Source organism: Trichomycterus rosablanca, chromosome 4, assembly GCF_030014385.1.
Source record: "Trichomycterus rosablanca isolate fTriRos1 chromosome 4, fTriRos1.hap1, whole genome shotgun sequence".
NCBI lineage: Eukaryota > Metazoa > Chordata > Actinopteri > Siluriformes > Trichomycteridae > Trichomycterus > Trichomycterus rosablanca.
In genome coordinates this window covers 42,016,254-42,033,915 of record NC_085991.1, presented here as the reverse complement: position 1 = coordinate 42,033,915, position 17,662 = coordinate 42,016,254, and the positions used below count along the sequence as shown (strand labels likewise).

Genomic DNA, 17,662 nt, shown 5'->3' with positions numbered 1-17,662 from the left:
AAACACTGAAATAAAAAGCTGATTCTTAGCTGATTCTTCTATTTCTCATAACCCCGAGCTGTAACACAAGTTTAAAAGTGAAACAGGAGAAAAATCCAGCTAAACACAGCTACATGTGGACGCTTTCAGAGTGAATCTGACGGTTATTCCACACAAATGCAGTTTCGTCTCATATGCACACTTTGATGACGTTTTACCACTCAAGTCAAGCACTGAACAAAGTGACTGTTCATTGTTAATTTGAAATTAAATACATAATTTTTTTTAAAACAAACTGAACACGTTGAGTTTAAGGGTACAAATTTCTCGACGAAGGGTGTTGATTTTCAAAGATTTTGAGTTTAGGGGACGTTGAGTTACAAGGTACCACTGTATGTTGTATGTTGTATAGTACATAATATAATAGGTCTCAACATTTTATGGTAAGAACATGTTCAAGAAGGTTTTGAAAAGGTGACAAACGTTTAATGTACATCTCTAATTTAATCTGGCACATCAAACAGGTAGTGTTAGCCCCAGAAGACGTCAAGTGTGCTTAATGCCTAGTTCACACTACATGATTTTTGCCGTTTGCTGAGGGCTCGAAAATCGTCTCTCGGTCGCTATGTGTGAACTGTTCAACGACTTGATCTGAACGACTCAAGAAAAACAGCTAGCATGTTAAATATCTGGACCTGTGGGTGACTTAAAATCATGTAGTGTGAAAGGTGTTGCAATGATTGTTGTGAATACAAGATACAGAAGGGAAACCCTGGGGAGTTGTAAATGTGTGGGGAATAATATAGTTTCTATCAGAATAAATCGGCACACACAAGCTTTACAGTATATGTGACCTTATCATCCTCGCCAAACTATAATACCAACGTTGCATTGCTAAAAATATCTATTTGACTTCCAACTCTCTCTGCAGAACACACAATCCCTGCTGGTCGCATAGCCAAACCCATTTCTTCAGCCAGATTTTGCTTTTATGCTGCATATTAGCGCACAAACAACTTTGATCACTCGCTTCTTGTTGATGTGTATTTTTGGACTTGGTATCGTTATACTCCTTGTCACTATTCACGTGTTGTCGTGACCAAATTTAGTTTAGGAGAGCAGATAGACTCATCTGAGTTTCCTCCTGGTGATAGATAGTGTAGTGTGTGACCCCCTATCACTGATCAATCGTGTAGTGTAAACACCACAATGACTCCTGGCAACTCAGGTGGCGCAGCAGTAAAAACACACGCTGGAACCAGAGCTGGGATCTCAAATACATCGTATTGAGTCTCAGCTCTGCCTGCCGGCTGGGCTGAGCAGCCACATGAACAACGATTGGCCTGTTGTTCAGATAGGGGTGAGATATTAAAAAGCCGGATTGGGACTCTCTCATAACTAATGCAATTATGACCTCTGCTGGCTGATGGATGGCACCTTCACAGAGATGGGAAAAGAGTGCTGTCAGGGTGTGTCTCTCCGTACACAGTGCTGATCCGCATTGCACTCGTCAAAGTGTAGGTGACAAAATGCATACAGCTGCTGCCCACGTGTCGGAGGGGGCGTGGGTTAGCTTTGTTCTCCTCAATCAGAGTGGGGATTGGCATTGGTGGAGAGAAAGCGTGACTCAATCGGACAATTGGACCCGCTAAAAGGGAGAAGAAAAAAAAGACTCCCAATTACAAGAGATTAAGTTTTGTAGTGTGAACTGTACAGCAATCTGAACAACTTTCAAGTTGTGTAGTGTTTCTAAGTTACTAAAAGCAGTGGTGTGTTACCCTTATTAATGTACAGTATATTAACAGTGTAAATGTGTTTTCTTGTTGCGCTCAACAGCAGTCGAACTAAAAACATGATGTGGTATGGCGTGCTAGGCACCAAAGAGCTTGTCCAGAAAACCTACAAGAATCTGGAACAGAGAGTACAACTGGAGGTATGTAAGGGTACCTACATAACCAGTATGAAGCACAGGGAACTGTACATTGTGTTTGGTCAGATAGAAACAGACCTTGCCTGTTTTTCTTGTTTTCTATTAGCATTCAGTTTTATTTGGTGTATAATCCATTTCTCTTTTTTTGTTTGTGGTTCACACTTTTTCTCTTTAGTGTGATGGAGTGCCCATGTCTTTGCCCAGTCTGCAAGGTCTGGCAGTGCTTAACATCCCTAGTTATGCAGGGGGCATTAACTTCTGGGGTGGTACCAAGGAGGATAATGTAAGTCTCTCTCTGTGTCACACAGTAACAGAACTGCATTCATTTGGAAACTGAAAGAACAAATGAAAGACAAACACATACTGTATCTTTAGTAAAGAGTAAAAGAAGTAGGTTATAGGATACAGTGTTAATCTTGCTGCTGCCTGTGATGCCCGAGTCAATTATCTGGGCTCCTTTGCTGCCGGAGCAAACAGAAGTGGAAGGATGCTGACATCCATTTAATTTGGCTTTCTCATAAGTGACACTTATGAGTGCTGATCACACAGATGCGACCATTTCACACTGTCCATTTTATCAGCTCCACTTACCATATAGAAGCACTTTGTAGTTCTACAATTACTGACTGTAGTCCATCTGTTTCTCTGCATGCTTTGTTAGCCCCTTTTCATGCTGTTTTTCAATGGTCAGGACCCCCACAGGACCACTACAGAGCAGGTATTATTTGGGTGGTGGATCATTCTCAGCACTGCAGTGACACTGACATGGTGGTGGTGTGTTAGTGTGTGTTGTGCTGGTATGAGTGGATCAGACACAGCAGCGCTGCTGGAGTTTATAAATACAGTGTCCACTCACTGTCCACGCTATTAGACACTCCTACCTAGTTGGTTCACCTTGTAGATGTAAAGTCAGAGACGATCACTCATCTATTGCTGCTGTTTGAGTTGGTCATATTCTAGACCTTCATCAGTGGTCACAGGACGCTGCCCACGGGGCGCTGTTGGCTGAAAATATTTTGGTTGGTGGACTATTCTCGATCCAGCAGTGACAGTGAGGTGTTTAAAAACTCCATCAGCATTGCTGTGTCTGATCCACTCATACCAGCACAACACACACTAACACACCACCACCATGTCAGTGTCACTGCAGTGCTGAGAATGATCCACCACCTAAATAATACCTGGGACTTAAACCCAGGGCCTTTTTGCTGTGAGCCACTGTGCCGCCCCAATTTAGTGCCATCAGTATTATTTACCAAAAGTAAAGATGCCAATTGTTTGATTACTAAATGGGAAGCATAGTTATTATTCTGATGCACATTTTGCACAAAAAATGTATTGTGGTGAAAAGAAACAAAAAGAATGTAGATTATAATAATGCTTAAAATGTTGATATCAAAAATGAAATGCTGCAAATTGCTCCAACAGTGACCCCTGAGTTTTCCTTTATGGTTGTTGTATCTGAAAAATAGCAAGAGTGTGGCTATAAGATTAATCTTCCTAATAAGACAACATTAAAGCCATTATTGAAGTAAGTAATGCATGTCTGATGTCGGTGCAGAATTTTGGAGCGCCATCATTTGACGATAAGAAGCTGGAGGTGGTGGCAGTGTTTGGCAGCATGCAGATGGCCATGTCTCGTGTCATTAACATACAACACCACCGCATCGCTCAGGTACAAATATACACACAAGAATGTATTGCTATCTAAACATCTGCATATCATATGTATTAACTGGCCTTTGTGTGGCTGCAGTGTCGGCAGGTGAAGATCACTATTAAAGGAGACGAGGGTGTACCTGTGCAGGTGGATGGAGAGGCCTGGATTCAACCACCAGGCGTTGTTCAGATCGTCCACAAGAACCGGGCTCAGATGCTCACCAGAGATCGGGTCAGTCTGTGTGTGTGTGATTTTTTGAAGTTGATGAAAGCTGATGGTTAGAGTTATAATTAGACATTCATATTCAGTAGGAGACAGATCTGATCACTGCACAGATCTGAACTTAAATGGTACTGCATTAACAAGTGGGCTTCTGCGATTACATCATCAAAAATACCTAAAAAATGTACAACCCCAAATCAGAAAAAGTTGGGACACTATGGAAAATGCAAATAAAATAAAAATGCAGCGTTCCTTACATTTACTTTAACTTTTATTTCATGGCAGACAGTTTGAACACAAGATATTTCATGTTTTATCTGCTCAACTTCATTTCATTTATTAATAAACCTCCATTCCTGCATTTCAGGCCTGCAACACATTCCAAAAAAAAGTTGGGACGGGGGCAATTTAGGGCTAGTAATGAGGTGAAAAAACTAAATAATGATGTGATTCCAAACAGGTGATGTCAACAGGTGATTGAAATCATGGTTTGGTACAAAAGCAGCATCCAGGAGTCTTTGATGAGCAAAGATGGTGAGAGGATCTCCAGTTTCAGATCTCCAAATGCCTGAGAATTTGAATTGAAAATTATTAAAATGTTTAAAAACAATGTACCTCAAAGAAAGATGGGAATGGATTTGCATATTTCTCCCTCTACAGTGCATAATATCATTAAACGATTTAAGAAATTGGGAGGATTTCCAGTGCGTAAAGACCAAGGGTGCAAGCTTAAGCTGAACACTTCAAGATGTCATCTTTTTCAGGGACGTCCATGCATTTTTCAACAAGACAATGCAAAACCACATGCTGCACACATTACAAAGGCATGACGGCGGAAAAAGAGGGTACATGTACTGGACTGGCCTGCCTGCAGTCTTGACCTGTCCCTGAAAGAGAATGTGTGGAGAATTTTTAAATGAAAAATGCAACAACGACGACCCCGTACTGTTACACATCTTAAGACGTGTTTGCAGGAAGAGTGGGACAAAATAAAAGCTGAAACACTAAATCACTTCTCGTCGGTGCCAAAATGTCTTTTAAGTGTGGTGAACTGAAATGGCAACATTACAAAGTGGTAAATGCTTTACTGTCCCAACTTTTTTGGAATGTGTTGCAGGCCTGAAATGCAGGAATGGATGTTTATTAATAAATGAAATAAAGTTGAGCAGATAAAACATGAAATATCTCAGGTTCATCCTGTCTGCAATCAAATAAGTTAAAGTAAATGTAAGAAACTCTGTGTTTTTTTATTATTGGCATTTTCCATGCTGTCCCAACTCTTTTTGATTTGCGGACTTTTTTTTATTTCGATTTTTAAAACTCCCACAGGATCCATACAATGTACCACCAGAATTGTGGGCCAGAAAATTACTAGTTGTGTCCTACAATCAAGTCCATTTTTTTGTTTAGGTATTTTTACAATAGAAATTGTCTTGAAGCAATTTTACAGAATCCAGGACAGACAGACCAAAAACCCCTGTATTAGATATACAGTAGGTGCAGCAGAGTCTTGTGTAGGAATGTTTAACGTAAAAGCTTTGGATTAGTACATCATAAAGCAGTAGGACAAGTTTCTACCAGTTCCTACCAGGAAAAGAGTTTTGTAAGGGGGAGGTTGTGTGGGTGCTGACTGGTATTGCCCAAGTTGAACTATCAGGAAGTCGAGTGCACCAGACCGTTGAATCTGTTCATGTTTCTTTGTGCGTGTGTGTGTGTGTCTTTGTTGGCTTGTCAGGCATTTGAGAGTACGTTAAAGTCATGGGAGGACAAAAGGAAGTATGACAGCTGCCGTTCTTCTAGGCCTCGTCTCAATTCCCAGCAGTCTATGGAGTACCTGACCGAGGAGGAGTGTGCACAGGTGCAGCAGCTCGGCCTGGTGGCTGATACTCTAATCAACAGGTAGGCATGTGTGTGTGTGTGTGTGTGTGTGTTTGAAGGAAATGAATACAGGTTAATGGATCAGTGCTAAACAGCATATACTGCATGTATTAATGTATAGTTCAAATCAGGCAGTAGTATATAAATGAGTGTCAAAGCAATAATAAGTAATAATGAGGGATTTCTGCTGCCACAGGGATAATAAAATTAAAATAACAAGTGCTGTCAAATCAGTCTCAAATTCTGGTGAGCATATGGATAGTAAATAATAACACTTTATTTACAGGATACGTGAGGTTGCTAAGACTCATAAGGTGGTGGAGCAGGAGTTGGCTCATTCAGTTAATGCATGTGCCGCTGTTCTGTCTGAGGCTTTTCCTTCCAAACCCTCCAGCCCAGAGGTACATCTGTTCTACATATAATATTACCCATAATTCATAGTGTATGTGTTTGTGCATTAGAACTACATTACATTAGAACTACATTAAGAATTACATTACATGAACATAGCTCAGACTTTATATAGCTTTAGTTGTTGTGTGATCTTTTATCAGATATACATGAGATATACACTGACTAGGCATAACATTATGACCACTGCCAGGTGAAGTGAATAATACTGATTATCTCTTCATCACGGCACATGTTAGTGGGTGGGATATATTAGGCATCAAGTCATCAGTTTATCCTCAAAGTTGATGTGTTAGAAGCAGGAAAAATGGGCGAGCGTAAGGATTTGAGCGAGTTTGACAAGGGCCAAATTGTGATGGCTAGACGACTGGGTCAGAGCATCTCCAAAACTGCAGCTCTTGTGGGGTGTTCCCAGTCTGCAGTGGTCAGTATTTATTAAAAGTGGTCCAAGGAAGGAACTGTGGTAAACCGGCGACAGGATCATGGGCGGCCATGATCCTGGTCTGATGAATCGGGCAGATGTTTTCTTTTACATCATGTGGACAAACAAGTCTGATCCATGGAGGCCCCACCTCACAACTTACAGGAGTTAAAGGATCTTCTGCTAACATCTTGGTGTTAGACACCACAGCTCACTTTCAGGGGTCTAATGGAGTTCATGCCTCAACAGGTCAGGGCTGTTTTGGCAGTAAAAAAAGGGACCAAAACAATATTAGGAAGGTGGTCATAATGTTATGCCTGATTGATGTACATGAGACATGAGAGGTCTTACTACGACAAGGCTTAGAAACTATTTTAGGAATAGTCTGTTCCGATTAAAGTGTATGCATGGATTTATTTCATTCAGATTGAGCTATTAGTCAGATTATTAATGTATTATTAGGCTGCATGTAAATGTGGCTCCTGATTTACTCTGGGCTTGTGTGTGTGTGTGTGTGTGTGTGTGTGTGTGTGTTATTAGCAGTGTCTGAGTCGCAGCACCGCAGTGGAGCTTGTAAACAGCAGCAAAGTGTTACAACAGGAGACTAAGATGCTGTTAGAGGGAAAACTTCTGGTAAGACGTGTTTCATTACCTTTTTTCTTTTTTTATTAAACACCTCAATATTCATACACAGGTAACATATATTAGTGCACTGGTTGAATTTATTATTGTTTACCTTTATTTAACCAGGCAAGACATTAAGAACAAGTCCTTATTTACAGTGACAACCTGATTTATAATGAATATTTCATTATTAAATGTGTTATAAGACTCAGTTAATTACATAAGAACATTTGAACTGTATCTACATATTAAACAAATAGCACTGACATTTTTGAACAAATATTTATTTATTTGTTTATTTTTGTTTATTAAGGACAGCAATTAGGAATGTAACAAATTTAATATTTACTTTAAAATGTAGCAAAAGCTTTGTTTTACAAAATATTTTCAATTATTTAAAATTTGAATAAATTGTTTCAGTGTACAAATCCACTTCATATCTACATGTGTTTTTGACTTTTGCCTTTTAGACATTTATGTTGAAAATTCACTTTTTGCAACACTGTGCTTTTATTTTGGCTCATTCCTTTCGGTAGACTATCATGGATGTGAGGGTCCATCTGACAGACTCACAGTTTTACCAACTTCCATACATTTTATGAGAGAGGTCAAGGTCATGCAAGCACCTTCACCTTTTAAAAAAAAAAATAGACTTAAATTTTCTTTACGTTTTTTGGCTATTAAGATTACATTTTTATTTAATACATCTCTATTAGACTCACATCTTTGGAAATAAAGAGAATTACTGTGCAGTTAATTGCTTATTGCTCCATGTAACTGTTGTTCCAGCTGCGTCTGGGTCATCCTGCAACTTCTTTTAAGTGACTTCTGACTTTTTTATCAGTTATCATCAATCTTAAAGCAAACCACATGTCCAAGGGCAATTACTTGTGGCTCCAATAACATTTCACTTGTGAATTATAGAACAAGTTGTGAGTCACTGATGGTTAAGGTGTTTTCCTCCGGCCTTGTAGCTTTTTACAAGTGTTGTTTAATCATCTTGTACCTGACAAATTCTAGACATACTTGTTGCAAGAACTAATGTCTTCATTTCTAACTAAAATAACTCAAAGCATTTATGATGTAACATAAGCTGTTATTGCATGAACTGTACAGCAGTTGTCATGTTTGTCAGTCTTACAATGCTGGCTTCACAAAAAGTATTGCAGTAGCTATTAACTCTCAAATTAAAAAGAATTTAGCCTACTGAAAATACTGATGTGTGTGTGTGTGTGTGTGTGTGTATTACACAGCAGTTAGAGGCTCCACAGGAAGAAGAGCTGCTTTCCACACTCAATACTCTCAGTGCCGAGTTAATCAAACTAGAGGACATCCACTGGATCTGTCCCAGCATGCATTGCTCTGAAGAGGTTTGTAGGCTGTATTCATATATAATGGCTGTGTTCCAATTTGAATTTGAAGTCAGTACAAATGGAATGTTGAAGTGGGTGCCACCTACAGATATATATTCTTTTACCTGAATAATTAAGAAAATCATGTGTTCATTTTTAGTCCCCACTTTGCTTCTGTAACAACTTAACATTTTGTGATCATGCTCAGTTGAAACAAAAACAGAGCGTTTAGGACTGAAATACACTCACCTACCACATTTTTAGGTTCACTTATATTTGCATTGGTCATTTATTAGCTACACATATTATAAAGAGGCACTACTGTTGCTTAGTACACTTCTCACCATTCTAACCCATCCATATATCCATCCATCCATTCATCAATTCATTCATCAATCCATCCATTCATCAATTAATCCATCCATCCACCCATCCATCCATTCATCAATTAATACATCCATTCGTCAATCCACCCATCCATCAATTAATCCATCCACCCATCCATCAGTCCACCCATCCATCAATTAATCCATCCATCCGTCCATCCATCCATCCACCCACCCACCCATCCATCCATCCATCAATTCATCCATCCATCAATCCATCCATCAATTAATCCATCCATCCGTCCATCCATCCTTCCATCCACCCACCCACCCATCCATCCATCCATCAATTCATCCATCAATTAATCCATCCATCAATTAATCCATCCATCAATTCAGTAATCCATTCAACAATTCATCCATCCATCCATTCATCAGTTCATCCATCCATCAATTCATCCATCCATCAATCCATCCATCTATTCATCAATTCATCCATCCATCCATCAATCCATCTATCAATCCACCATCCATCAATTAATCCATCCATCCATTAATCCATCCATCCACCCACCCATCCATCCATCCATCCATCCAACCAACCAACCCATCCATCAATCCACCCATTCATCAGTTAATCCATCCATCCATCCACCCATCCTTCCATCCAACCAGCCACCCAACCAAACCATCCATCCATTCATCCATCCATCTGTGCATATACAATATTATATACAAAGTTTGCGTGCCTAATAAATAGTGTTAGTGTAAACAGTATTAAAATAAACCGATGCTGCTGCACCTGACACACGTACAACACAATAAAGATACAGTGGCTGCTAAGTGTATGTAAAATTATGTAAACTAAAAACCATTTATACTTTAAGAAACCTAATAATAACGACCTTGGGCCAACTACCCAATAAAGGCCTAATCCTTTAACCCCTTCAATAAATATTCCAGTACATTAAACACTGAGTGTGTGTTTATTATAATCATTTTAAATTTAATCCCTTTTCTGAATGTCTTACTTGCTGCCCCTTTCACTAGGACTCATCCCGAGCAAGCGCTAAGAGCAGTATTAAGCTGAAGATCATGCCCAAAGTAAAGAAGGAGAAAGAGAAGCTGCATAAACAGCGCTCCAACAGTTCTCTATCAGGTCAGAATTACATTATGTACAATAACCAACCACTGTGATTTGCTTTTATTCTGTTAACACAAAATAACAGAGAAAGGTGTCTCAAATAACGCTTTACCCTGGTTGTACATGCTAACTTATTCCACCTTGTTCATGCTTTTATTGGTGTTACTCATGGATCTACCAAGTGAGCACTGTTTGTCCAGAGATTCCCATGGATGTTTAAGACCTGACTTCAGATCACACGTTTTAATTAATAAGGTTTGGTATCTCCAAAAGATCGTGACATCTAATTTGTGTAGGGCTAAGACGTCTCAGTGCTCACTGGCTAGCATCTCAGAGTAAGAGGGCTGATTTAGACTCATTTAGTCATTTGGAATTTCATATAATCTGAGATCAGCTTTCTTACTCTGCAAACCCTGTCCTCACATTTGCTATGTGTCTTGGTATGGTTCTTGTTATGTTCTGTTGTATACAAAGGATCTTCAAAAAGTTTCTGCACTTATTATATTATATTTTGGTTGGAAATGGTGAGGGAGGGAGGAATAGTAATTGGTCGTGTGTGTAATTTATTTTTGAAATTTCTATTAAATAGAGTAAAAAGCCGTTCAGGTGGCGCAGCGGTAAAACACACGCTAGCACACCGGAGCTGGGATCTCGAATACATCGTATCGAATCTCAGCTCAGCGGCCACATGAACAACGATTGGCCTGTTGTTCATATAGGGGTGGGGTAGTAGTAAGCCTGATAGGGTCTCCTCGTAACTGATGCAACTACGACCTCTGCTGCTCATTGATGGCACTTGCACATGGACGGGGAAGGAGTGTGTTGATCAGGGTGTGTCTCTCCATACACGTGGCTGATCTGCATTAGCACTCGCCTAGTGCAGGTGAAAAAATGCATACGGCTGCTGCCCACGTGTCGGAGGGGGCATGGGTTAGCTTTGTTCTCCTCAATCAGAGCGGGGATTAGAGTAAAAAAGGTGTGGAAACTTTTTGAAGTATTTGTGGACAACACAGGCATTTTACGCAGTGCATGTGGAACATGCTCAAATTTGGCTCAACAACAAACACAGAATATTCCTATCCACATCGGCTCTGTAAAATGCCAGCTTATCTTTGTGCAGGCTTGTGTGCTACTGTGTCTGTTTATTACTCTGCTTGTGTATCTGTGTGTATATGTATGTGTGTATCTGTGTGTCTTCTCTGGGGCTGGCAGAGAGATGGGGTGCTGAGGAGGTGGGGACGTGGCTGGATTCACTGGGGTTGGGGGAGTACAGGGAGAGGTTTATGGCACGGGACATCCAGGGGCTGCAGCTGGTTCAGCTTCAGAGACAAGACCTAAAGGTAAAGAGGGACGTCTGGTGCGCTCAGATGCCGGCCGTTTTCTACCCGCTTCCCCAACTCCAACACACATTTACATCATAGATACACATAGCTGAGAACTGGATGACTGATTTTTACTTTTAGTTTTAGTTTTTTGGCTGTCAAACTAGTGCATGTTCTACAAAAAATTAGGTTTACTGGCAGAGCCAATATCACATACAACCCCAAATCTGAAAAAGTTGGGACAGCATGGAAAATGCAAATAATAAAAAAAAACAGAGTTTCTTACATTTACTTTGACTTTTTTTTTATTGCAGACAGGATGAACCTGAGATATTTCATTTTTTATCTGCTCAACTTCATTTCATTTATTAACAAACATCCATTCCTGCATTTCAGACCTGCAACACATTCCAAAAAAAGTTGGGACAGTAGAGCATTTACCACTTTGTAATGTTGCCATTCCTTTTCACCCCACTTAAAAGACGTTTTGGCACCGAGGAGACCAAGTGATTTAGTGTTTCAGCTTTTATTTTGTCTCATTCTTCCTGCAAACACGTCTTAAGATGTGCAACAGTACGGGGTTGTTGATGTCGCATTTTTCATTTAAAAATTCTCCACACATTCTCTATTGGGGACAGATCAGAACTGCAGGCTGGCCAGTCCAGTACCCGTACCCTCTTCTTCCACAGCCATGCCTTTGTAATGTGTGCAGCGTGTGTTTTTACATTGTCTTGTTGAAAAATGCATGGACGTCCCTGGAAAAGATGACATCTTGAAGGCAGCATATGTTGCTCTAAGATCTTAATGTATATTTCTGCATTAATGCTGCCATCATAGGAGTGTAAATGACCTTTGCCAAGGGCACTGACACAGCCTCATACCATGACAGACCCTGGCTTTTGGACTTGTTGCTGATAACAGTCTGGGTGGTCGTTTTAATTTTTGGTCTGGAGCACATGATGTCCCATTTTTTCCAAAAAAAGACCTGGAATGCTGATTCATCTGACCACAATACACGTTTCCACTGTGTAATGGTCCATCCTAGAGGAATCCGAGACTATAGAAGTCGACGCCACGCCTCATGTGGTTATATCAGCTATTGTTGCTTGGCAGTTCTTGATGCAGTGCTGTCTGCAGTCTGTAGTTTTTTTTTACCTCATTGCTAGCCCTAAATTGCCCCCGTGCCAACTTTTTTTGGAATGTGTTGCAGACCTGAAATGCAGGAATGGATGTTTATTAATAAATGAAATGAAGTTGAGCAGATAAAACATGAAATATCTCAGGTTCATCCTGTCTGCAATCAAATAAAAGTCAAAGTAAATGTAAGAAAATCTATGCTGTCCCAGCTTTTTCTGATTTGGGGTTGGATATAAACCAGTGTTTTTTCTACAAATTACATACACATGGGATTGTGTCTATATTAATAGGCTTATTGTTAGACATTTATTTGCAGATTAACAAACAGCAGATGGCATAAGCATAGTGAAAACAGGGACACAATCCAGTCCAAAGTGTGGGATTAGTAATCACAGCAAATCATTAGTAATCCACATAAAACAGGTAATTACTAGTAATCCAAGTAAGACAGCTTTCCTTTTAACATACATTATCAAGATGCTTTTATTGAGAGTTTTAAGGGAGGCACAGAATCCAGTCCAACTCTGATCATAATGAATTTGCTATTGAAGATGCCTATCTGTTTTTAGGGCTAATAATCTTAAAATCATCTATTGATAAAGTTTAGTCATTAGATGATTCAGAGGGTTGCACGGTGGCTCGGTGGGTGGCACTGTCGCCTCACAGCAAGAAGGTCCTGGGTTCGATCCCCAGGCGGGGCGGTCCGGGTCCCTTCTGTGTGGAGTTTGCATGTTTTCCCCATGTCTGTGTGGGTTTCCTCCGGGAGCTCCGGTTTTCTCCCACAGTCCAAAAACATGCAGTCAGGTTATTTGGAGACACTGAATTGCCCTATAGGTGAATGTGTGTATGTGTGTCTGCCCTGCGACCCTAATTGGATAATCGGTTATTAAAGTGAGTTAGTGAGTGAGATGATTCAGAAAGTAAGATAAACTGAATGTTTTTCCATATAGAAGATAAAAAACATATCCTTCTTTACATATCCTAATTAAACTTTACATTTTAAATAGTTGATTTACTTCCATGAAGTTAAAATCCACATGAGCAGTTCCTCGGTAGTCTGGTAGTTGCTATTTAGTTCTGCACTATGTGTATCTATGATTCAAACACAATAACCATAGTTTTCTTTACCTCAAACTGGTCAAAAAAACATTTAACATCCAGTTGTGTTATGGGTAACAGCTGCCTTCACAAAACTGGGCAACACACTGTGCATCAAAGCTCAACGAAGTTCATTTTGTAAACTGTTGTGTGTTTTTTTTATACCTCAGGAACTTGGGATTTCAAAGGTGGGGCATGTGAAACGGATCCTGCAGGGAATTGAAGAGTTGGACGGGCTGTTGTAGTGTTAGTGAAAGCACCACGCCACGGAAAGCTGCTTTTAAATGGAGGAAACAGTGTTTGGAGCTAAATATCAAACACACACACACATACATTTGCGTATGTGTGTGAGCAGCTGTAAGAGGCATGGCATCACGTTGCATCGCATCAAATCTGGTTCTTCATCCATTTCTGCCTGCTGGTACGGTTGGTGCCATGAATATTAACAGAGACTGGGAAAAGACTACAATACCCAGAATCCTTTTTTTCCTGATTATTTAATTAGCTGTATAATTTTATGTCTAATGCTCATGCATGAGATTAATGTTTTTTTCCTCTTAGCTTTAATATTTTTTCTCAGACTTTTACAGCCAAGAGGCACATACTGAACATCAAGAATATAAAAAAAACATATTATTTTTGCTTTCAAAGTCATCTGAACAATGTTAAGCGAACAAAAATCATTTGTAAATATTAATGGAGATTTAAAATGCAAAAAAAGCATCTTGAATGTATTGTGGACCTGTCAAATGGGCAGAATTATTCCAATTCAGTCTCTTTGTATTTAAAAACAGTTCTGCATGCTTTTCAGATCCGCATTCCTCGAGCTGAAAAACAAAAGATCTTCTTTTATTAAATGTCATCAGCCGAGTGCTGTTTTACTTCTGGTGTACCAGGTGAACGGTTGTCTGTGAAGCTTCAGTGATGTAAATTTGTGCCAAGTTCCTAAACAAATCCGAGTGGTTACACAGTGAGTTGTTTTTATTTTTTATTTCAGAAATGTCAGCTAGAGAAAAATGATGGACATGTGTCGCAGATTTCAACGTGTTTTATCTCATTGCCTTGCACTTTAAAAAGGAAAATGGTCTTCAAAAAGAGGGAAAAAAAACTTGAAAAGTGGTGCGTTGTAGATTTTCCTTAGCTGTTTTAATCATAGTAGGAAAACGGTGTCCCTATTTATTGCGAATCTACTAAGAATTGTGTACAATGGAAATAATATATTGTCAGACTTGATGTTAAACCTGTGTCGTCTTGATTATGAATGATGTACTTTACACATTATCTGTATGAGGAAACTGATTCTCACAATGAAGTTGATATTAAGAACCCTTATTATTCATAATGAAGTTCCTAAAGCTTGTTTGAGGCCTTGAACAGATGAATAGTTGGACTATATGAAGTACACTATACGTGTATACAAAACTTAACTGATACATTTCAAGGTTTCTTTCAGAATTGAGAAAAATAAGTGTAAAGCGGAACAATGATGCTCTTAAATAGTTGTGAGCCAAAGTGTAACAGTATTTCTTGATTTAAACAAAAAACCTGTAAGTCTTGATGCAAACTATTATGACAGTAATTAAGTGCAGTGTTTTAAAATCTGGCTTGTAAGATTTGCACGTATGTGTACAAAAATGTTCTCCATTTATTCATTCTTGCTGTTTGTTATGCAGTTGTGAACAAAATCCGATCTAACGATGAAGTATTAGTGAGTCTATTTATGGAGTCTGTGGATTTCTTACCCACCAAATATTAATTGTTATTTTCTTTTTTTTCTTTTTCTTTTTTTATTAAAAAGGGACTAATGTTTGTGTTTACATTTTTGTTAACCTCAATCCAGCATTTGCATACCAACTGTTGACTGTGTTGTTTATTCTTATTAAGTATGGAATTTATCTTTCAGGATTATTTAAGTTCATTTTGAATGGCATGTGGGTTGCAGAATACCTTACATGACTGTGAGCTCATTGTTGACTGCTGATGCCTCTGCTCCAGGATGCTTGCTATTCATTTGAAGCAAAAATAAAGTCTGGCTGTTGCTGTTTCTTTTGAGTGATTTTATTATTTCCACTAATTCATAGACCTTTCTGTCTATGCATTTCTACTGATTCTGGTCACATTTTACACTGTGGGGGGGATTTGTATTTCTGACAGTTTTCATTTTCTTTACCTGGAAAAGTACTTTTAATTAGACAGTAAATCATTATAATGTCAATAATTAACCCAAAATAAACTATACACAATTTGAATTGCTAATAGATAGGCTTTTGGCACCTGTTACTGTTACATCTGTTGTCTCCTTAACAGAACTGTGGGTAATTTGTCAACCGTAATTTATGCACATGATTTCTTGAAGAAAGTGTGTGGAACGTTTCCTAGTTGTACTGTAGTTTTATTATAATTTACCCTAAAATACCTGATGTCCAAAACACTTTCTTAATGCATTTTCCCCTTTTTCTCCCGACCTTTTAGCACGTCCAATTCTTACCCAATTGCGTTATGCTTCCTCTCTACTGGTGCTGACCCCCGCCACGATTGAGGAGAGTGAACCGACACGTTTGCAGTAGCCGACTGCATCTTTTCACCTGCATGAGGCGAGTTCATATGCAGATTGGTATTGTGTATGGAAAGCCTGATCACATTATCTCTCAACTCTGTGCAGACTCCATCAATCAGCCAGCAGAGGTTGTAATTGCATCAGTTATGAGGAATCCCTATCTGGCTCCCTCCTTGTATGAACAACAAGCCAATTATTGTTCATATAACCGCCCAGCCTGACGAGTTCGAAATGTCAGCTCTGGTTTGCTAGTGTGTTTTACTGCTGCGCCACCTGTGCAGCAGTCCAAAACACTTTGCTGTAATTTTGTCACATACCCAGTGTTTTCAGGTGATCTTTTTACTCCTGGAATCTTGCTGTTAAACTTTGTAGACAAATAAGTTACAAATTGTGTGCAAATATTATTTTATTCTAGTGCAGATAACATGCACTTGTGGTAAAGGACTGAAATGTTTAAGGGTTCAGGCTTCACCACCACTAAGCCACTGTAGAGCTTTTATCCTTTAGTTTGTTAACCTATATCTTGTCTCAATTGATAGATGCCTTACATTATAAACTTCATTTAAATGTACAGTGGATTTAGATCCCCTGACTTTATTATAAGTATTCAGACACCCTGGCTTTATTAAAAGTATTCAGACACCCTGACTTTATTAAAAGTATTCAGACACCCTGACTTTATTAAAAGTATTTAGACCCCTGACTTTATGAGATATTAAATATACATAATTGGCAGTTCACCCAAAAAGCTACAATGAATCACCCACAATAAAATGCAAGTCAGTCTTTTCTAATGAGCCGTTTGTAGAATTATGGCAAGGTATAGATCAGAGCAAGAATATGAAAAAAGTCTAAGGATTTGAGTGTACCCAGGACCACAGGAGCATCAATAATTTTGAAAAGAAAGAAGCTTAGCACAACCTTAACCCTTCATATAGTTGGTCTTGAAGACAAATTGGGCCTTTAGACAGGAAGCGACTAGACCAGGCAGGTTAAAAAGAACCCAGGCATGGGCAAACAGTCCTTTTTAAGGGCCACTTCAACTCTGTTTCCTTTCCACTATGTCCAGTCAATTCAAATATATAATGAAAGATACACCTGACCACAGAATGGTGTGTCACACTCTAAAACGTTTTCACATTGATTATGACTGATTAAGTGTAGATTTATGGGTAAAAAATAGCAAATATGTTCATTCAAAAGCAAATCTACAACACAATAACACCATATTGTGATTCATACCACAGTATGAACAGAACATCTGCCAAATTATTACATACAACCTGTGCTTAAAGTGTACTTCATTACTTTATGCATTTGTTGTGTAATAAACAGAAGATTTGATTTAAGACTTGATTTAAGACCTAGCTTTTGCCCAAATATTTTTCCGTTTAAGATTATGTTTAAGTAAATGTCTGTAGCACACAATTCAGTGAATGGTATTAAAAATGCACTTTAAAAATATTGCAATTACACAATACAGTGGTACATTGAAAATCAACATCAATTGGTTCTGGGAGTAGCGTTGAGTTTAAAAGACATTGAGTTTCAAGGTATTTTTCCCATAAGACTGTATGGGAAGCCGGTTAATGCGTTTCATG

At 38.9% G+C, this 17,662-nt stretch overlaps 1 protein-coding gene across 2 annotated transcripts in view; it reads left to right on the top strand.

Moving 5' to 3' along the window:
• The window catches only part of si:dkey-172j4.3 (diacylglycerol kinase delta), a 122,493-nt gene extending 108,631 nt beyond the window's left edge, over nucleotides 1-13,862 (top strand). For both annotated transcript variants that reach the window (XM_062993338.1, XM_062993339.1), the window contains 11 exons: nucleotides 1,816-1,912; nucleotides 2,085-2,192; nucleotides 3,471-3,584; nucleotides 3,666-3,800; nucleotides 5,527-5,690; nucleotides 5,956-6,070; nucleotides 7,045-7,134; nucleotides 8,379-8,495; nucleotides 9,854-9,962; nucleotides 11,160-11,287; nucleotides 13,675-13,862. In XM_062993338.1, coding sequence (XP_062849408.1) covers nucleotides 1,816-1,912; nucleotides 2,085-2,192; nucleotides 3,471-3,584; nucleotides 3,666-3,800; nucleotides 5,527-5,690; nucleotides 5,956-6,070; nucleotides 7,045-7,134; nucleotides 8,379-8,495; nucleotides 9,854-9,962; nucleotides 11,160-11,287; nucleotides 13,675-13,749 — 1,252 coding nt within the window. In that variant the 3' untranslated portion in view covers nucleotides 13,750-13,862. The remainder of the gene's footprint in view (nucleotides 1-1,815; nucleotides 1,913-2,084; nucleotides 2,193-3,470; nucleotides 3,585-3,665; nucleotides 3,801-5,526; nucleotides 5,691-5,955; nucleotides 6,071-7,044; nucleotides 7,135-8,378; nucleotides 8,496-9,853; nucleotides 9,963-11,159; nucleotides 11,288-13,674) is intronic.
• Nucleotides 13,863-17,662: the final 3,800 nt, after the last annotated feature.